The 22707-nt window shown below is 36.8% G+C and overlaps 1 protein-coding gene across 3 annotated transcripts in view; it reads left to right on the forward strand.

Annotated features, from left to right (window-relative positions):
- Positions 1 to 22707, forward strand: part of ANGPT1 (angiopoietin 1) — a 471938-nt gene that overhangs the window by 167180 nt on the left and 282051 nt on the right. For 2 of the 3 annotated variants that reach the window (XM_059893126.1, XM_059893127.1), the window contains exon 2: positions 2091 to 2335. In XM_059893126.1, coding sequence (XP_059749109.1) covers positions 2091 to 2335 — 245 coding nt within the window. 3 annotated transcript variants of the gene reach the window in all.

Raw genomic sequence — 22707 nt, forward strand, 5'->3', positions numbered from 1 at the left:
CTATTGGCACCATTGTTTGCTGGCTGTGTGACTTGTGGCTGACTAGCCTTTCTTTGATTCAGTTTTCCTATTGATAAAAATAGAGTCAAAGGTAATATTCATGTCTTCGGTTTGTTGGGATAGTTGAATAAGATTGTGTGTAAGGAGTGCTTAGCCTGGCCTGGAATATAGTAAGTTCTCAGCAAGTGTCATTCTTATTATGGCATATGAGTAGCATAGCCAACAAGGAGACAGGGCAATATCAGGAAGAGGCCACAAAGGCGGTTCACAGACTATTGCTATGTTTGGTATTACTTGCTCCTGTATCTGTCAGTTCAGAAATTTGTTATTTTGTGTGGAAAGGACTGATAAATCTTGGCACCGTTTCCCCCCAAGTAAATCACATTATTTCTGAAATTTGTTTTGCACTCGCCTTTAACTTCTTTCCACACATCAGTCTCTAACCCTTACCGCTCTTCATCTACTGCCTTCTGCCTCCATTCCAGGACATGAGAGTCAACATCTGTGGCTTCTGTTTTCACACCATGATTGCAGTTGGGAAACTCCATTCCCCAAAATCCCTCCCAGTTCTTGGTGAAAGCCTTTGCTTATAATTCATGTTTTCCACACAGAGCTAGTAAAGATCTCAGTGCTGTAAAATTAATTCTATAATTATCACCTGTTCTTTATGTTCAAATGTTTGTTCAAATGCTTACACCCTACATTTAAGAAATCATCTTCTGATACTTTTTATTTCGTACTTAATAGAAGCAGAGATTTCTCCCATACAGCCCTATGCTGTCTCGTTAACACACCTGATCTGTTTGTTCTCAGACAGTTTTCCTGTGCAGCCATGGGAGAATTTATGTAGAACTTCCATACCAGCATTAAAGATAGTCATTGCAGTACCAAAGAGGCCCTTGTGAAATATATGATTGGGATGTACCACAGGAATTAATAATTCTCAGGCCACTGTCTTAAATGGTAACCACAGTGTTTTTGTAAGGAAGTTGCTCAATTTATGTACACAGAACACACAGGGCTGCATTCTGATTGGGGAGCCAGTTTTACTTAAAATTTATATCTCAGAAAATACTAAAATTATTCTACTTAATATGCACATGCTGTATTCCTTTGAGTGACATTATGAAATATTTTGCTAATTTGACCCTTCCTGATAATTTCCTGAAATTCTAAGTGAATAAATGCCATCTCTAAAAATGGTTTTAATGTCTTTTTCCCCAGAGTAAAGAATTATTTTTTTTTTTTAATTAATAATTGTACAGATTCATCATCCACTGTAAAAAATAATTTTCTTGGAAACTATGCCAGTTTTCTTCTTCAGGTTCCCCAATCAAGTAAAACTTTAAAGACATACTTCTAGTTTGCTAGATTTTAGTAGGTCAGCATACACACCAAAAGTGTATTAAGGTGGACTGCTCTATTTATTGATTTGCAGTGAATCTGCTAAAGGCTCAAGGCAATTGTCTGCGGAAGGGGCGGGAGGGCCATACACGATCGAGGTCATGCGCATCTAGCCAATTTGTAAGACGATCCAGCCGCTTCAAGCCATCAGCAATCCTTAGCATAGGGGCACACTCATGCATTCTTGTCAAGTCATCTTGTGAAAGGCTGCCTGCTTCCAGCTTGGCTTGGATGTGCAACCTTAATAAAACTCACTGAGGTCTGGGAGAAAATAGCAGATCTGCAGCAGATAGGGTAGAGGAAAGGGTCTAGAATATGTACACGCAGCTGACTCAGGCAGGCTCCACGCTGAACGGTTACACCGAGAGGAAACAATAAATCTCAGCTACTATGCAATAAATATCTCAAGTTTTTAACTAAGGAAACTATCATTACGGTGAAATTAAAAAAAAAAAATACCATTTTAGAACAAAGCTAAAAATGGCTAGTTTTCTGTGATTCTTCTACAAAACTTTCTTTGAAAGGGAAAAGTCAAACAAACAAGCAGTTTTACCTGAAATAAAGAACTAGTTTAAAGGTCAGAAGAAAGGAGCGAGTTTTGCGAGAGGCACGGAAAGAGAGTGCCGGCAGTACAATGACAGTTTTCCTTTCCTTTGCTTTCCTCGCTGCTATTCTGACTCACATAGGGTGCAGCAACCAGCGCCGAAGTCCAGAAAACGGTGGGAGAAGATATAACCGGATTCAACATGGGCAATGTGCCTACACTTTCATTCTTCCAGAACACGACGGTAACTGTCGTGAGAGTACGACAGACCAGTACAACACAAACGCTCTGCAGAGAGATGCTCCACACGTGGAACAGGATTTCTCTTCCCAGAAACTTCAACATCTGGAGCATGTGATGGAAAATTATACTCAGTGGCTGCAAAAAGTAAGTGAACGCTTTCAGTTTCTAATTCCACGGAGCCTTTTCTGTTCTCCCGCTGCAACTAACTTAGAGTTCCTTAGGGGGCCATTTGTGTGTTTACCTTTTGCTCCAGGGGGGCAGTGTTTGCAAATGCAAGACGGCTCTCTCCCTGTGACTTAAGGGGGTGAGCCAACGTTTTGTAGGCTTGTGCTTCTGAGGTATGGTGGCACCCCATTTGTGTGCCTAACACTGGCACATTTTGTGACATTTTTGGTTTTCTCTTATTTAAAATTTAGCTTGAGTTTTTCTGACTGTCAAAGCCCAACTTAAAAAAAAACAAAGCATGTATGTTTTGAGTAAGTTGGTGAAAAAATTAAATAACAACAGTACTATCAGGATCAAATCAATTTTACACCCTGAAATTTTGTGCAGCTAGGACAGAAAGTCATCACCAGATACTTATTTTTCAACCTCTAGTAAAGTTAATATAAAATGTGGATAAATACAAAGTATGATATTTGATTGAAGAAATTGAATAAGTATGTAAAGGAAACAGTTTCAGCAACTAGTAGAATAGTAAAGGACTGATTTCTGTCATATATTTCTTCTGTCCTTGAGAAAAAAATCAGGAAAATATATTTGAATGTGAATTCATTAGGAAGAGGTTGTTTGCCCACTGTGAAAAGACATGCACCTGCAGCTTTGGGCTGAACATGACATGTAAATTTTGCTATGTCCCTAAAGTGCCTCTTTCCTCAAGACATTATCGTCACACACAGTGCAATGTGGGGATCCAGATAAGTGTTAATGTTGAGTATGCACTGAATCCTAATTTGCAAAAATCAAGCATCATATTTAGTTATTTCTCTATAAACCATTTAAAAGTTTTTGTTGAAAATATGCCAATGAAAAATAACACACTTTCTGAAATTCCTTCCCTCTTTGCTCTCTGTTTAATTGTGTAACAAGTAAGCAGCAGATAACAAGTGTGTTCAAATGTGTCACTGGAAGGGTGACAATGTCAGTGTCCCATTTGTGGAAAGCTTCTCCCCCAGGGATCTTTGCTAAAAATTCACTTGATGTGCATGGTTAGGAACACAAGCAGTCTAGTCGTCTTTATGTTAGTCTGTTAACAGAACAAACCCTTTAAGAAGATAAAAGATAGGGAAAGGACAAACGCTCTTTTTTGTTCCTGTGTGGTCACACTCACTTAGATCACCTCCTGCTGAATCATGCCAAGTAATAGTTATTTTACTTTTGTCCACTAGGGACTGAACTAAGATCACTGTTATTTTATTTGACAAGTTAACTAAAACTTCATAGTTTTAGAGTTTCCAGCCTTGGAATTTTAGTTAATCTTCCTATTGTAGATTACAGGTGAAAAAAATACATCGATAGGCAAAATAATAGAAAACAAACAATTCTGAAGTCTTTTGATAACATGGCTTAAATTTCAGGCACTAATTAAATGTAGCTTAAATTTCAGACACTAATTACAACAGCAGTTTATAATAGGATTTTTTTTTTTCCTTTCACAAAACTTATTTCCATCATGAATAAATGAATTTGGTTGAATAGCTTATTACTATTCTCAGTATACTGTTCATACAGTTTTGAATGAGAATTTAATCATTATAAATTAGTTTGGATTCATTGAGGAAGGTGGAGAGGGAAATTTAGTCCCAAATTGTCTTCAATGAGTTGTTCTACCAAAAATGTAATATTTTGTTTGCTTAAAATATACAATCCAAATGATGATTTAAGCATGAAAATGCATATTTTTGTTGTTGTTATGCAGTTATTCAACAGTAACAGGATACAGACATGATTCTACTGGATTTAAATCATGCACATGCTTCATATATTAATGTTTGAAATACATTTGATTTTTGTTTGTATTATTTTTGGTCAAGATTATGGCGTAGTTTTCAGATTATAGCCAAGCATAACTATGAACATGTCTTTTGGTTAAACTGACCCTTGCTAGCATGAATCAAGCAGAATATATGCTGACAGTGTCTCTGTTGGTTTGAGTCAGAGCAGTTTGGCTTGACAATTGTCCGTTTGAATTTGCATATCTTTTGTCATTGTTAATGCGATTGGTTGGAGGATCAAGAAACCAAATAAATGCATTCAGCAAAGAACTTGCTAAAGGCTCTCATAAGTTTCCCTTAATTAGAAGTTTTCTATACTTCAAGCTCTAAGTTTCATGCAGTGTATTTATTTTGATAATTCAAATGGAAATCTTTTTTATTGTAACCATTTGGTGTACTTAATACTGTAATTTGTATTACTTCTATTTTGATTCCCAGTAGTTGTATTAGGATCAGAAGTAATGCACTGCAGAACCTGAGGCTATCAGTGTAAGTGTAAGTAATTCATCCATTTATTCAACAGAATAATTCATCAAACGTGATTATTATGCAGCTCACGTCATCACTATTCGGAATTTTTTTTAATGCAAAATGTATGTTATCAATGCTAGCAGCAACTTGATGATAATTTATGTTAATCTATTACCTTGCTTGATGTTTGGTAAACTGGATTCTTTTAAATATTCTTCACAAGAGACTAGCTGTCACTATAAGTCAATATATGAGACTTAGACTTCCCAATCTCATTCCTCAACTTTTCTGGTCTTGTAACTGAATAAGATGAGAGACAAGGTGGGCAGTGGGGCATAGAATGTATTGGTCATCATAAGTGCTGGAACTGTTACATTACTGGTCTCTTGATGTGACAGATTTAGTTCTTGGAGATCAGCTTTCCATGATAGCTTGTTGATTAATACCAACATGAGATAGGTTTGTAGCATCATCCTTACTTTTAAATCAGGAAAAGCAATATACATAAATGTTCAAAAGTCACATTTTTATTGGATGAAACACCTGGGTTGTCCGTCTAGGTTTGACTTTCTTCTGCCATATAGCTCTTTTCAGAATTATTAACAAACCATACTAATACCTGAGAGTGACCAGATCTTAGGATAGTAAAGATAAGTACAAAAGGCCTTTGTATCTTTGCCGCTTTTTTTGTGATTCCTTTTTACTTTCCTATGACACAGAAATCTCTATTGTTGAATGTCTATTCCACATCCTGTGCTTCTTGAACTGTTGTTTTCTTTCTCTCATATACCCCAAGTTCACAAATACGTGTATTTAAAATGTATTGGGAGAATGCTTAGAAAGTCTGTTTACCTTTGCCAAATGGTGTCTTTTCTTTTTTTTTGATTGAAAGTATAAGTAAATTGAGTTAAAAACATGCCTTGTAACAGAGAGCAAAGATCTATCTACTATACTATTTCACACTAACTAAAATTAATGAATTGATTGTTAGTATAAAATTCAGTTATGAATTGTCATCAGAATATTAATAAATGAAACACTTTTAATAAAGTGCTTGGATAAGTTATTTTTTGACTGCACTTTTTGACTAACAACATTCTCTACTTGAATACTGTATTCTTTGCTTCAGAGAATTAGGATTTAGCATACAGTTATCTGAAACATATTAATGATAGCAAGGGCTTCCCTGGTGGCTCAGATGGTAAAAAATCTATCTGCAATGCAGGAGACCTGAGTTCAACCCCTGGGTTGGAAAGATCTCCTGGAGGAGGGCAACCTATTTCAGTATTCTTGCCTGGAGAATCCCCGTGGACAGAGGAGCCTGGCAGGCTATAGTCCATGGGGTTGCAAAGAGTTGGACACGACTGAGTGACTAAGCACAGCACAGCAGTGATAGTGATAAGCTTTTTTTAAAAAAAAACCCTTGTATCACACCTATCAACTCATATTAATATCTACTAGAGTGTGACTTCCTTGTGTGTTTGTACAGTGTCATTTCCCCAGGGCTTAGAGTAGTATATCATCCGTGTGTGTGTGTGCTTAGTCACTCAGTCGTGTCTGACTCTCTGTGACCCTATGGACTGTAGCCCACCGGGCTCTTCTGTCTATGGGGGTTCTCCTGGCAAGAATACTGGAGTGGTCGCCATGTCCTCCTCCAGGGGATCCTCCACAGAATATGGATAATAAATGTCTGTTGATTGAATAAATGAATGCATTATCTTTGTATTGCAGTCTGCGCTTACTATGTGCTATTAACGTTTTGGGTATATACTTTACCTTCCCAACTATATTTTAAGTTATCTCTTAAGCAAGGACCATGTGGAGGAAGAAAAAGAATACTTTCTCTACGATTCCAGGTTCATGACTGAGACCTCTCTATAATAAAAAACATGTTAACAAGAGAAAAACAAACAAAAGTTTAATAATATGTATACCTGCACCCAGGAAAACTGAGTAACCAGCGCCCCCCCAAAATGACCTCAAATACTGTTTCCAGCTAAACACAAAAGATGTCTCAGGTAAGCCAGGTTTTCAGGGCAAGCACAGTACACAAGAGTATGGTTGTTATGAAGATTTAAATCCGTACCTCCTCTGTTGATAGAGTTGCTAGAGGTTCAGTCATCTTCCTCTTGCGATACAGAGAGTGAGTATGTGTGCATGTGTGCTAAGTTGCTTCAGTTATGTCTGATTCGTTGCGACCCGTGCACTGTAGCCTGCCAAGCTCCTCTGTCCATGGGACTCTCCAGGCAAGAATACTGGAGTGAGTAGTCATTCCCTTCTCCAGGGGAATCTTCCCAACCCAGGGATTAAACCCAGGTCTCTTACATCTCCTGCACTGGCAGCATGGGCTATTTACTAGGATACCTGGGAAACCCACATTCTTACAAATGGAGATCTCTCTTGTAAATGTAAATTCCTCTGTAAATGTAAGTTAGAAGGCTAATTCCTACTTGGTTTTTGGAGCTTTTCCTATGTCTGCTGTTTCTTAAAAATAATCAGCCTTCATCAAAAAAAAAAGAAAAAAAGAAAAAAAATCAGCCTGAAATAATCCTTATGCCAAAAGGCATATTTTGGCGTGACAAATTCTGCTCCCTTTCAACTACATCATGCAACATTTTTGTCCTAATATTACATTAAAAGATACTGAGTCTAGGCTATATGGTATTAATTATCCAAATTGTATTTAGCCAAATGGTCTAGGATCTTAAAAACTTCTATGACTCCATTTGTCTTCTTAATTATTCTCTAAGAGTCAGCTTCATTGCCAGTTTCTCCATGAAATTTACCCACACTCTACTTACCCTCAGAGGCCGAGTTCTCCAGTATTATCACATTGTACATATCATGTTAGTACTGCATTTCCATGTTGTGTAGCTGTTGTCATTTTCATTATCTGTCTTGATGGCTGTTTGCCTACTTAGACTATGAGTCCCCAGAGTGTAGTGAATGTCTCCTTATCCACCTTTATATTTTCCAAGGTGTCTATTAAATGTCTGAACAATAGTACTGTTATCATCATAATGTAAAAATAAAAAATAGCAAGTGCTAAAGTGTGTGGGTGTGCTAGGTATAAAATAAAGCGAGTTAAGGGACCTTGCAACTGCTTTCAGATGCCAAAATTGGCTTCTAAGTTACTTGAGGGTCAGCTAGATCTTCCTATGGGATGAAAAATAACTTTATACTTCTAGACTAATAGGTAAATATTTATTGCATACAGGGTAATATATGCACATGTGAATCTAAGTAACTAGAACTGACTTCTCATCTGTGGATTGTTTTAGTGACTGGTGACTGTGTAATACTAAACCAGAGAGGGTGCTTTCTTATTTGCACGTGAGGGGATTTCTAGAATGGGTAAAATGAGCAGACAGTCAACAAGTATGTTTTTAAAAATTCGTTGTTAAATTTGAATAAAATATGCATATATGATTTATGCATGTGCTTAGTCACTCGGTTGTGTCCGACTCTTTGTGGCCCTTTGGCTGTAGCCCACCAGGCTCCTCTATCCATGAGATTTTTCAGGCAAGAATACTGGATGGGTTGCCATTTCCCTTTCCAGGGGATCTTCCTGACCCAGGGATCGAACCTGTGTCTCCTGTGTCTCTTGTATTGCAGGCAGATTCTTTACCTGTTGAGCCATCTCGAAAGCCATTATTTATACCTAGAGATAGAAAAAATGTCAATTGCTGAGAAATGTTAATAGGAATAACAATTGTCTTTTAAACTCACTTGTAGAAATTTCTCCACTAACTTCATTTGAGAATAACCCCTGATTTTCAAGCTAACTAGACCTCTGTATTAACTTTTCAATGAATACTTCGATTTTGATTGTTATATTTAAAACTGAAAGATCCAAGAAGGCATGCAGACTTCCCGGGCCCCAGAAGTTGGGCATTTGGAGTTATAATACAGTCTTTTGAGTGTCTCTGCAAGAAGGAGCAAGCCTTCCCCCAAACTGTCTCCACTGATGGATCTCAGGTTTTGGGATCAGGGCAAACAGGTTTTTTCCTATGGGTAACTGCAGCCCTTCCTTACTCCTGACTTCCATTTCACATTGAGCTTTTAGTAGCACTCACCTCATATGTAATTCTTGATTCAGTGTGAAGTGTATAAGAATATATTGTTCTTTTCCTTAGTATCCTCGTACAGTTTTCCATTATGTGAGAAAAGAATCCAGATTCTTTACCATGAGGTCCTATATGATCGGCCCCACACTCCTCTCTGGATATCTCAGTTATTAAACCTTTCCCTCATTCCGGACACTCAGATGGCTTTAGTCTTCTTGTTATAACTCCCTCAGACCAGCTCATTCCTGTCTCAGGGACTTTACATGCTGTTTACCTAGCTAGAAAAATTCTTGCCCCACATCTTGGTATAAATGGCTCTTTCTCTTCATTCAGCCCTTTGCTCAGAAATATTCTCTGAAAGTCTTCTTTGAGCACCATTACCTACCACTTTTCCTCACTCTGCTAAGTGATTTTCTATCATTATATATATAATTTTTTCATGGCATTTACCACTGTGATCTTTTGTTGTTTATTGTTTGTCACAAAAGTGATTCTATCTGCCTCTGCTAAGAATGTAAACACCACCAGAGGCCCTAGTCTGTTTTGTTCCGTACAGTGTACCTTTACTGGTAGAAGAGTGCATGATACGCAGTAGACCTCAGTAAATATTTGCATATATATCCTCTCAGACCCGCTATGCTGTGAGGTAGGGACCGTGCCTGTTTTGTTCACTAGTTCTTTTTTTTTATTATTTTATATATTATTTTGATAGCAGATCTACTTGTCTTACACAATGACTTGAACATAGTTGGAAAGAATAATTTCTTTTTAATGACTAGAGAAATGAATGAATTCCATGGGCAAACTTCAACTCAAACGTATGTATGAAAATAAGACTTAACTATGTTCTATACATTTCCCTCCTAACTATGTTAATGGGAGAAATTTTAATTAGTCCTGAATTTCTGTAATCTATTACATGAGTCAACAAACTTTGGCCCTTGGCCTAAATTCTGCCTGCTACCTATGTTTGTAAATAAACTTTATTAGAATACATGTGTGCTCATTCCTTAACTGTCCATCTATTTTTAAATAAAGTTTTATTGAAACAGAGCCATACCCATTTGCTTATGTATTGTCTATGGCTGCTTTCTTTGTGTAAAGGCAGAGTTGAGTGGTTGCAGTAGAGTCCAGAAGGCCCACAGAGCTTTAAATCTGATATCCAGGCCTTTACAAAAAAAAAAAAAAAAGTTTGCTGAGCCCTGTTCTATATCTCAAAAGGAATGTAGTATTAACATTGAGACCATTGGAAAGTAAATTGTGAGGTTTGCTGTGTGAGAAAAGGATGGCACTGCAGGAAGCCAAGTAATCTTCAAGTCCTTGCCAGTTGGCAGGGATCCTGTCTAAGCCATTTCTTGGCTTGGTATTGGAACATGCTGTGAGATGACATTTTAGAGTACAGGTAGATGAATTTCATGTCTTTTTTTGCCCCTGCCCTTCTTCATGTGAACAGAGAAATGTTTCAAAAACAAATACATGTTAAAAAATAAAAAGCACCTGAATAACAAATCAGCAGCCTCTGGTTAAACAATGAACGGGTCTGGGTGCCAGGGTGCTCTGTGCCTGTTTCATCTTGTTGTGACATTAACAAGAATGTTGACAAAATATCAGAGGCATTCTATTTTCATAGAAATGGGACTCCAGCTCTGTCTTTTACATTCAGTCTGTTTAGAAATCTTCTCTCCTCTGTCATTTGTTTTAGACATAAATGTTGCAAGCGTTCCCTCTCTATAAATGATGAGATGGGGAGGAGCAACAAGTGGGATGCTCAGCTACAAAATTCAGAGGTTTGTCATCCCCTTTGCTGTATTTTATTAATTAAGGAGTGTTTTGTTTTTTGTTTTTGTTTTTTTTTCCTTCTCATTCTGTATGCCTTGTCTCTGTGTGGAAACATCAGCTGCCTTTTCCTGGGCCTTGTCTTCTTTTTAAATACCACAAGTTATATTGTGTCATTTGCTTACATGCCCAACCCTAATTACATTCTGAGTCATCCTTGCCTTTTGTTTCAATACAAGATTATCGTTTGCTGTGAAGTTGGGAAGTTCCCCACCCCCTTCGGTTCTAGCCCCATGGTCTGAGAGAAGGAGGGCCTCTTAGCGTTTAAATCTCTTTACAAAATGTACAAAAGATATGCCCCCTCCCTTATCACAGAGGTTTCTAAAGAATGAAGCACTCCATGGATTATCTTTTCTTTATATTTGGAGGCTCTATACCTAAATGCTTTTCTCTAATTCTTTCATAGAAATATTGTAAGTGGGAGGTTTTCAGGCTTGTTTAATCTTTTTTTGCCTATCCAAATGATCTGATTTCTTCCTTCAAACAAATAAAAAGGTAATACTTAACCAAGAAAGTGAAGAAAACATATAAAGCCAGACACGACACTACTGGTAGCTAATAATTTCATCAATAATGTATTTGGACATACACAGATCTTTTGGCAGTAAGTATTGGAGAATATAGAGAAAAAATAATGTAATAAATTATATATACTATATGACTTACCAGCTCACTTACTACAGGTCCACATTCTCATGTACTGAAGTTTGTGTTGACCTACTGAAAGTGCATGAAAATTAGCATCAAGCTGTGTCTAAAGTAAATAAGTAGCTGAAATATTAATAAAATACAAATGAAATGTGAATGTCTTGAATTGTTAATAACATATACATGTAAGCCATCAAACTTAGTGGCATCAAATAGGTAAACTTACTATATATTTCTACAAAATGGCTGAATAATTTTGGAAGATGGTGTATTTTAAAGTTTCATTTTATGTTTAGTTTAATTCATTAAGAAGTTATACACTGTATAGATAGTCACTGTTCTGTTTGTGAAAGCTAAATGAGTTGAATTATAAGACTAGACCCTAAAGATTATTGGAGGATTTCTCTTCTACACTGTTGGTGGGAATGTGAGTTGGTGCAGCAACTATGGAAAACAGTATGGAGGTTCCTCAGAAAACTAAAAATAGAACCGTCATATGATCCCGCAATCCTACTCCTGGGCATATGCCTGGACAGAATTATAATTAAAAAGATACATGCACCCCTGTGTTCATAGCAGCACTATTCACAATAGTCAAGACATGGAAACAACCTAAATGTCCATTGACAGATGAATGGATAAAGAAAATGTGCTACATGTATACAATGGAGTACTACTCAGCCATAAAAAAGAACAATGTAATGCCATTTGTAGCAGCATGGATGCAACTAGAAATGATCATGCTAAGTGAAATAAGTCAAAATGAGAAAGACAAATACCATATGATGTCACTTACATGTAGAATCTAAAATATGGCTCAAATGAACCTACATATAGAACAGAAACAGACACACAGACGTAGAGAACAGACCCGTGATTGCCAAGGTTTGGGGAGAGGGGTGGGCTGGGAGTTTGAGGTTAGTAGGTGGAAACTATTACATTTGGAATAGATAAACAGCAAGGCCCTAGTGTATAGCACAGGGGACTATATCCAATTTCTTGGGGTAAAAGAATATAAAAAGAATGTACATATATATACAACTGAGTCACTTGCTATACAGCAGAAATTAGCACAACATTCTAAATCATTTTTCTGCAATAAAAAGGAAATATTACTGGAGAATTTCCGTTCCCAGAAAACAAAATCCCAAATTTTATTTCTAAACCTTTAAAGATAATTCCAAGATTTTATAAAACATTTTAACCCTATTCTTGTCTTCACTATTAATATATAGTTGACTAGATTATAATCCAGTGGGAATTTATTGTGGCTAAAGGTTTGATTTGGTGTATGTACCCAGCAGCCCTTCTATCTACCTTATCTCAATTGCACAGACATGAGGCAAGATTTGTATCTTTATTACTAATAACACCAGTATTTATTGTCCAGTTTTACTCAGTTTTTGAATGTCAAGAACAGAGTTATAATAAGCAGTAAGTTTAATATTTATAGAATTAATGAAAAATTTATTGAATAAATTGAGTATTTAATGACTTTTAAATGTTAATAATATAGTGAAGTTTGATATTTTTAACAAATGAGTTAATGAATTGTACATATTTCTTAGCAATGGAGCCTTGCTGCTGCTGCTGCTGCTAAGTCGCTTCAGTCGTGTCCGATTCTGTGCGACCCCATAGACGGCAGCCCACCAGGCTCCCCGTCCCTGGGATTCTTCAGGCAAGAACACTGGAGTGGGTTGCCATTTCCTTCTCCAATGCATGAAAGTGAAAAGTGAAAGAGAAGTTGCTCAGTCGTGTCCAACTCCTAGTGACCCCATGGACTGTAGCCTACCAGTCTCCTCCGTCCATGGGATTTACCAGGCAAGAGTACTGGAGTGGGATGCCATTGCCTTCTCCAAGTGGAGCCTTATTTCCAAGCAAATTATTAGGCAGAAACTTAAAACGTAATCTAGATGCACAGCAAGGGGCTAAAGGAGAAATGGAGTGAGGCCCCACCATGATCCTCTTCCTCAGCCCCTCTCCCAGAGGCATCCTTGAAGAGACTATCTGTATAAAAGGATACAGATTCAAAATAACTGCAACAAAAGTTTCAAATAATCAAATATTAGCCAGATAAAGTTGCCAAAACCAATCTACTGGCAGGAAGGAAGAAACATAACACTTTAAATTTGAATATTTTTGGAAAACTGATGTAAGGATATCCAAATTTGCCATATGCAAAGTTTAAGAATATTAATGTGTAAGTTACCAAAAATATGTAGACTCAAAAGTGTTGAGGCCCGCACATATTTAACATGACTTAAATATGTTTACAGTAGGCAATTCTTGGATAACTAGTGACAACTTATATAACTTATCTATTTTCATGATAGTTTATGCTTTTTTAAATTTAAGAATATTAATTACATTGATGACTTAATATCTCAAGCTACACTATTTACTTAGAACAGAATTCATTGTTAAGGGTAGTGAAAAGGAATATGAATTTTAAGTAGGCATTTTGGTATTTTCAAAATGTGCAAAGATTCTTATTAAATATACTAAGCTAATCTTTATCTTTATTTAGTTTATTTAGTAATAAAATATTTAGTAATAAATATATTTATTTATTTATTTAGTACATGATAGCAGAATTGCCATTTTCTTGTTCACATGTGCTGGCTCTTTAGGATTTTTAAAGACATTGCCTGGGTTCTGAAGATTAATTCAGTTAAGAATAGGTAAAAATCATTCTTGAATCCACTTTCCCAAATACACCTGAACTACCACGTATCACAGTACACTGGAAGAGGACGATCATATGAAGGCAGTGCCTTCAATTCCATGAACTCTGTGGAGCTTTTTCTCTTTCTTTAGAAGATGAATAATGCAGAGCTGTTTGGTATACTATTGGGATGAAGGCTCCAAAATTAGACCTTATACAAATTTATTATTAACTTGCTTATTATATCAGAAGTGAAAGTTCTAATTTCCTTTCTGGCTTCGCAGTGGCCTGCTTCTTCTTAAATACTAGTTGGCCCATTCTTCATTTTGGAGACTTATGAGGCTTGAAAACCAGAAAAGAGAGGTGATGGATCCACTGTAGCCCCTTTTTGCTGAGAAGTCTAAACCCACTGAAACAGATAATGAAACCAAATGCATTGTTTGTGTCCACTGTTCCCTGTGTCAAGTCTAGAGACAGTACCACACAGGATGACATGTGTTGTACCTAGAGCCGGACCACCCAGGTGAATCTTGACAGTACCACTTCTTGCTGTGTGACCTTGGGCAAGCTTCTCTATGCCTCATTTTCATTACTAGTAAAATAAGGCAATAGCACCTACATTGTAGGATGATTGTTAATAGTAAACATAAGTCACATAAATTACTTTTCATAAGTCCTATTACATAGTAGTAAATATTGAGCAAACAGTAATTCCTTGGGGGCAGTTCTGGGTTATAGTAATAGTTCAGTGTTGAGAGCTTTTACCAACTATCAGTCCCTTTGGAAGAACTTTACATGTATTAATTCATTGAATATTTTCAGTAGATAATATTATAATTTTTGGACATAGCAAATGAGGAAGCTGAGGCACAGCGAGGGGAGAAACTTGCCCAACATTGCCCAATGGCTCAGTGACAGGACACGTACCCAATTCCAAGCAGCCTGGCTCTATGACCCATGCTCTTAACCAACTATGCAATTAGATACAGCAACTTTATGATATCTCTTCTTGTCAATCTTCAAACCTTAAGTCTATTTAAACTGTTTTTCTGTGATAGTCTTTGCGTCTAAACCTGTAATTCTCTCACACCAAATGAGTGGCCCTTTTTCAAGTTTTGCTTCAGACAGCCATTTGTCCTCACCCACCTCTAAAGCTTCGTGGTTAAATTGACTGTGACATGTAGGTTGTGCTGCTGATTGAAGCACAATAGTCCAATTCTCTCTAACCTCCCACAGATCTGTTAACAGACTAAGGAATCCCATGTCTGCAGTCCCTCCAGTCATATCCTTAGAAGCACCATCTCTTGAAGTTACAAAGCTTAAATGAATCTGACTATTTATCTAAAAACTTCTAAAACACAGAAAGGCTTACAGTTGCTTTATATGGGGTGAGGCTGCCTATTCTAAATATCTTCTGTTTAATTTAATGACCTCGCTTGTGAATTTTTCTGTGGAGAATCCTTGGAAAAGCAAAAGCACATCCTGGAACTTAAAATATTATTTGCATGCAGCTTCCCTTTGTGGGTCATTCAAAGAGTTGTAAAAATGAGAAGAAAAGCCTTGTTTTCTCAGTCAATGACCTCTTATCTCACTTCCTATTTTATTTATCATTGTCCCTATTAATTAAAATATTTCTGGTATTTTGGTTCAAGAACAAAACACTGCTCAGTTCAGTTCAGTTCAGTTCAGTCGCTCAGTCATACCCGACTCTTTTCGACCCCGTGAATCACAGCATGCCAGGCCTCCCTGTCCATCACCAATTCCCATTTACCCAAACTCATGTCCATTGAGTTGGTGATGCCATCCAGCCATCTCATCCTCTGTCTTCCCCTTCTCCTCCTGCCCCCAATCCCTCCCAGCATCAGGGTCTTTTCCAGTGAATCAACTCTTCACATGAGGTGGTCAAAGTATTGGAGTTTCAGCTTCAGCATCAGTCCTTCCAATGAACACCCAGGACTGATTTCCTTTAGGATGGACTGGTTGGATCTCTTTGCAGTCTAAGGTACTCTTCAAGAGTCTTCTCCAACACTGCAGTTTAAAAGCATCAATTCTTCAGCGCTCAGCTAACACTGCTACTTGCAGGCAATTGTAATGACTCTTCTTCCTGGTCTCAGAGGCCTGATTACTCAGATGCCTGGGCCTTGAGATTAGCTGCCTTCATGGCTGATAAAACCAATTGCATGAGGTGGAAAGGCTCCAAGTTACCCTAACTTCCCTCTGTCCATTGTTCTTCATAGAGTGCAAAAGAGAAGAGAGGACAGAATGGGGTGGGGCAAAATAGAACTCAGCTGTACCTTTTCATCCTCCACCCTTGCATAGTGGGACATATTAAAAAACATTAAGAAAAGAAAACAAAACTCACTGCATATCCCCTTGGTTGACCCAAGTTCTCCAAGGAGTGCTAAGAATCAGATTGTAGGGACCCCAAAGATAGTGATAGGATATATATTGAAACATGAATAAATTTTCTGTGGTGATCAAACTATTTAGGGGTGACTCTTTGGTCAGTGAAGTGGTCTAAAGAATTCTGGTGCTAGCAATGACTATTATAACTTTCTCAAGTTTAAGATTATCTTTCTTTATCCTCTCCATATTTTTCAACTTACATCGATTGTGTCTGATACTGTTCATCTCCTCTCAAGTGTTGTGTACATGTGCTTAGTCGCTCAGTCATGTCCAAGTTTTTGCGACCCCATGGACTATAGCCCTCCAGGCTCCTCTGTCCATGGGATTTCCTAGGCAAGAATACTGGAATGGGTTGCCATTTCCTCCTCCAGGAGATCTTCCTGACTCTGGGATCGAACCCACATCTCCTGCATTTCCTGAATTAGTAGGTGGATTCTTTAGCACTGCACCACCTGGGAAACCCTCAAGAGTTCACTGACAAAATAGCAAATACAAATTAATAGAAGTTGGGATGTGACCTCCCATATTTAGTTATATGAAAGTGAAAAAGTGAAGTTGCTCAGTCGTGTCCGACTCTCTGCGACCCCATGGACTATAGCCTACCAGGTTCCTCCATCCATGGGACTTTCCAGGCAAGAATACTGGAGTGGGTTGCCATTTCCTTCTCCAGGAGATCTTGGCAACCTAGGAATTGAACCCGGGTCTCCCACATTGCAGGCAGAAGCTTTACCATCTGAGCCACCAGGGAAGTCTATATTGTTTGCTCTTTATCTTGGCACATGATTATGGTGAGCTTTATCTCATCCATATAGCAACCACATTTCCTGCCACTGAAATTGATATTGTTTTGTGTATGGAATAAACCAAGCTATCTGAAAAGAGGACAATGGATATCGGATGTTCTGTCGCAAAAGGAAGTATGAAAATGACATTCTATTAAGAAAGGTGTTTAGTAGCAAATAGGATGTTAATGTCTACTTTTGTTAAGCAGTATCAACATCCAAACAGATAAACACATATATTTTTATAAATAGCTGCTGCTGCTAAGTCACTTCAGTCGTGTCTGACTCTGTGCGACCCCATAGACAGCAGCCCACCAAGCTTCCCAGTCCCTGGGATTCTCCAGGCAAGAACACTGGAGTGGGTTGCCATTTCCTTCTCCAGTGCATGAAAGTGAAAAGTGAAAGTGAAGTCACTCAGTCATGTCCAACTCTTCGTGATCCCATGGACTGCAGTCTACCAGGCCCCTCCATCCATGGGGTTTTCCAGGCAAGAGTACTGGAGTGGGGTGCCATTGCCTTCTCCGTTATAAATAGCAGGTATTACCATATCTAGTTTACAGATAAGCAGACTGAGGAACAATGAAATCAAGTAATTTTTAAAAGGTTACATATTTACTTTGATAGATACAGAATTTGAATCGAGATATTCTGAGTGGTTAACTCTAAAGTTCTTCATTGTTCATGTCTTTTGCATTTCTCCTTCACAAATTAAAACCAATTTTGCATGATGGAGCATGGGAAAGAGATTTAATGAATGATACTTTCCTCTACGTTTTTATAGAGTATATCTAGAATAAATAACCTTCTTTGGAGAGTAGAATAATTAACCATGTATATATATAAATTATTATAAGAAAGCTACTGTTCTTAAAAGAACTATTTTCTGGAACTACTCTTGACTGGATAAAAGTTTTTATTTAAAAATATGTCAGAGCCAAAAATCTGATTCCTGCTTTTACATTTTTACAAACAAGTGAATTGCTTACACAAACTGCTTAGTTGAGGTTACTGTGATATGACTGTACAAATAAAGATAATATTTTAAGCTAGTTATTTTATCTACATTTTTGCTTATAAACACACTCTTGAAGTGTTAGATTGTATTTATTTCAGGTAAAGACCACATAAGGATAAAATATAGTCAGTAGAGGATATTGCTTAATATTTCAGCAGTAATGAATTAGGATCTATTTGTAATATTTTTGGGAAAATGAAATTATATATGTATTTTTAATTTTACTTTATTTTAGTTCTTAAGTATATAAAATTAAAAATTGATCTCAGATTTATTTATGCTTAGAAAAAAAGAGCAAAAAATTAATAGACACTGGTGAAGGCGAAACTGTCATCTGTAAACTAATGGACTGAAGAGACTTTGGTTCAAATAGATGATTAAAGTTGATAATAGAAATGGAAATCCTACAATTATTCCTCAGCAAAGCTCTTAATTTAGAATTGAGTACATATTGGAGCTAAGAAGTCTCCATGCCAGAGAGAAAGGGAAATTATTTTGTGTCCTTTATGTTTCATGAGGGACTAAAGCTTATATACCTTGAGTTCACAAATCAAATATGGGCAGTTTTGAGGGAAAAGGTCACTATGGAAATTAATTATACTGAGCATAAAATATTCCTATATATTATTCTAGTTTTTAAAAATGTCTTCCACTGTATCTAGTTTTGGCAAGTCCTAACCTAAAAAGGTATCAAGGTAACTAAAAACTTGAAATAAACTCTGTAAGCATATTTTAAAATTGTTTATGTTTCAAATAAGTTACCACATATTTTGAAGATTTCCCTTCTGTTCAAATACAAAATATCTCCTGTAGAAAATGAGATTAACATGTGCTTAGTCTTTCTCTGATTACTAGGCAATTGAGAAATCAATGGCAAAGAGGTGATTTTCTACTGGAAAGATACACCAGTCCTACCTGTTCATTTGATGGACACTCAGAATCTTTGAGAAAGGTGTAGTTTAAAATTTTTTATGTAGCCTTAAAATTTAGAACCAAAAAACTATACAAAGAAAATGCAACTTTTTAATTTAACAAGGTGGGAAAAGTGTAAGTTGAATAGCTAGAAAACAGTGCCAGAGGGTAATTATTAGTTATATAGTCCAAAGATGGTTATAATACAGTACTACTGTATGAATGTATATGAGTGTATGTTTGTAGTATTATGTCGTAAATAGTTTTATGTCTTACATGACATCATCCCATAAAGAATTCTCTTTCCTTTGAATCTGAGTCATAAAAGGCAATTTAGTTTCCAATCTGTTCACTACAATATTCATACTTGAAACCTTGAGATGTTAGAACTCCGACTTCTTAAAGCCACCACATTGTAAGGAGATCAAACCACATGGAAAGGCAGTGTGTAGGTTCTCTGGTTAGCAAGTTCCCATTTTTCAGTTATTCCAACCCAAGCTCTAGCCATGTGAGTGAATGAGCCTTCAGATGATTCCAGCCCCTAAATCACTCTATTACTTCCATATGTGGAGTCAAGTCCTAGCATTATGGAATAGGAACAACTTATCCCCACTGTACCTTGTCTGAAATCCTGACCCACTAGAGTCTATAAGCCTAATGAGCATAACCGAATGGTTGTTCTATGCCACTAAATTTGTGAGTTATATATTAGAGAAGCTTAAATACATGTGCAGGGCTTACTATGGTACCCACGATTATGATAATCATTGGAGAGCTATACATTAGATATGAGCTTTGCCTTCCTGAAACTCGTCTTCCAGTAAGGCTCATGATATGGGTAGAACATCATAAGTGTTGGTTTTTAAGCCATTATTTTTACTATTTTTCTCTACTCTTGAGGATAAATATTTCACTTTTACATAAATTAAGATTCAATAAACGTAACTTGAAGACTGCGTGTATCTTTTGTACTCCTTTGAGTAAAATATTTATTAGTAGGGATTTTTCTAACTTCAAGGTAGTATTTGTGAAAATCCTCTGAGCCTTCCTAAACTATTAATTCAAGTCAGCAAGAAGTCCATAATACCAAAATAATGTATTGTATAGTTTATGTGACTCATAATGTCTACATTGTTTGAAAATTTTCTGATCATTTAAAAATTGTAAATATCTCAGTGAATTCAGATTTTTCAGAATCAAGGCATGAAGCTATTTTATAGCTATATGCTACTTAACCTGTCATGTTTAGGCTGTAAGTTTAAATCCAGATGTTTCTGAAAGCTGTTATTAAGCATGGCTGACTGGTGGTCTCCCAAATGTAAAATGAGTGAGCAGCATCTGTTCAATTCCCAGCAGTTTGGAATTTCTGCAATAAATCCATCCCAGATTCTCCCCTTCTTAACTGATGATTCTAGGATCTGGACTTGAATGAAACAAGTATAGGAACATTCTTTATATGAGGTGCTTTGCTTGTTAGATTATATAATGGTTCAAACTTAGTGGAAAACAGCATAACAGTAAATACAAAGAACATAACTATTTTTTTAAACCCTTTGACTCAGTAATAATTTTGGGGATTGTTTGCAAGGAAATAATTGAAAAGAAGGAAAAAGCAATGTATATGAACATGTTCATTGATGGTACTCTAACAGGAGTTTGGAAACAATAGATACTATTATTTATTTGATATTTACTATGATACCTTACACACATTATCTCTAATATTTTTTTAAAAGTCTGAAAGGTAAACAGTGTTATCCACAACTTTGAATGAGGAAACCACACACAAGCTCCTACCAGCAGTCAATGGCAGAAAAAGTAGATACTCCAGCACCAGATTGTATGATAAAAGAGCAAGTCATCCGTGACATCACGATTGAAGCTGTTAAAAATCATATTTTTACAAGAGAAAATTCCTTTAAAATGTTGAGTGAACAAGTTTATATACTTGAATAATTGTAGTAATAGAAAATAATATCTGATACTTTTGAGCATTTAATATGTACTAAGCCTAAAACAGAAACTGTAAAAGATGTTATTTTATTTTATCCTCTGAACTCTGTACATAGATACTGTCATTGTCTTCACTTTAGGGAAGTGGATGGTAGAGGATTGTTTGTGTATTTGTAAGTATATGCATAAAACCACTGACAGGAGCACATCTGAAACATTCACATTGATTCGTTTTTAATAAATTGAAGGTTGAAACTGATGATTTTTCATTTTCTCTTATGCCTATCATGTTGTTGTTCGGTTGCCAAGTTGTGTAAGACTCTTTGTGACCCCATGGACTACAGCACACCTATCATATTTATTGTGTAATGTGTGTGCCATTTTTATAGTCAAAGTAATGTAAGCTTTTTTTTTTTTTTTCCCCTAAGAAAAATAGGTATATCTATACTAAGGTGGTAAGGGTCTGCCTGCAATGCGGGAGACCCAGGTTCGATTCCTGGGTCAGGAAGATCCCCTGGAGAAGGAAATGGCAATCCACTCCAGCATTCTTGCCTGGAAAATCCCACAAACAGAGGAGCATGGTAGGCTACAGTCCATGGGGTCGCAAAGAGTCGGACACAGCTGAGCGACTTCACTTCACTCACATACTAAGGCCAAACACAAATAAGCAGGAGTGAAATGGACATGAAGGGGACTTGAGCATGTTAACATTTCCATCACTTTTTAAAGAAAAGTTTCTCAGGGCAAGATAAATATGGAAGAAATAATAATGGACTTACAATAGTAATAGTAATGGAATTAATGTTTAGAAATAGTGGTGGAACATGTCAGTAAAGGAAACCTAGAAGAAATAATTTGGACTAGAGTTTTTTCCTTCTATAGTCAGATTTTACCTCCCAAACAGTACCTTGACCAATTCTGAAACCATTTTATCATGTGGTGGTCATTTATTTGTTTCACACCAATTTTTATTTCTAACTTCCTTCTCTATTTTTGTGGATAAATTTATGTTAAAAGTCCTGATTGGTGGATTACAGACAGAAATTAGGTTGAGGTAGTCCATGATCCTCAGTTGATTTTATTCTTTTTATTGAAAGGAAGAAATACACTAGACATTTTTACTTAATAAATATAGAAAGATAAGTTATAAAACAGAAGGTGAATGGGTGACCTTGGTTTTTAACATATAAAACTAGGATTAAATGCTTCAGGATTTGATATAACAAAAAGAGCAGGAAGACATATGGTGGAGAGATTAAGGAAGTTATGATTATATCACAATACATATGAAGTTTGAAACATCTTAATATCTATCCCAGTGCACTTACATCAGGCAACCAGAACTTTTTGAAAGTCAAAACCTGATCATGCCGTTCTTCTGGTTAAAAGGCATCAGTGGACCTAAAGTACCCTCAGAGTGAAGTTCAGATGCTGTATTTTACTTAAGGTAGATGTTGCACATTGCTGTAGTTTGATCTCTCACAATTTTCTCCATGGTTCTCTATTTTCTAGCCATACCTAAAATCCTAATCAGTTCAGTTCAGTTCAGTTGCTCAGTTGTGTCTGACTCTTTGCGACCCCATGAACGACAGCATGCTAAGCCTCTCAGTCCATCACCAACACCCAGAGTTCACCCAAACCCATGTCCATCGAGTCAGTGATGCCGTCCACCCATCTCATCCTTTGTCATCCCCTTCTCCTCCTGCCCTCAATCTTTCCCAGCATCAGGGTCTTTTCAAATGAGTCACTTCTTTGCATCAGGTGGCC

This window comes from Bos taurus, chromosome 14, assembly GCF_002263795.3.
Source record: "Bos taurus isolate L1 Dominette 01449 registration number 42190680 breed Hereford chromosome 14, ARS-UCD2.0, whole genome shotgun sequence".
NCBI lineage: Eukaryota > Metazoa > Chordata > Mammalia > Artiodactyla > Bovidae > Bos > Bos taurus.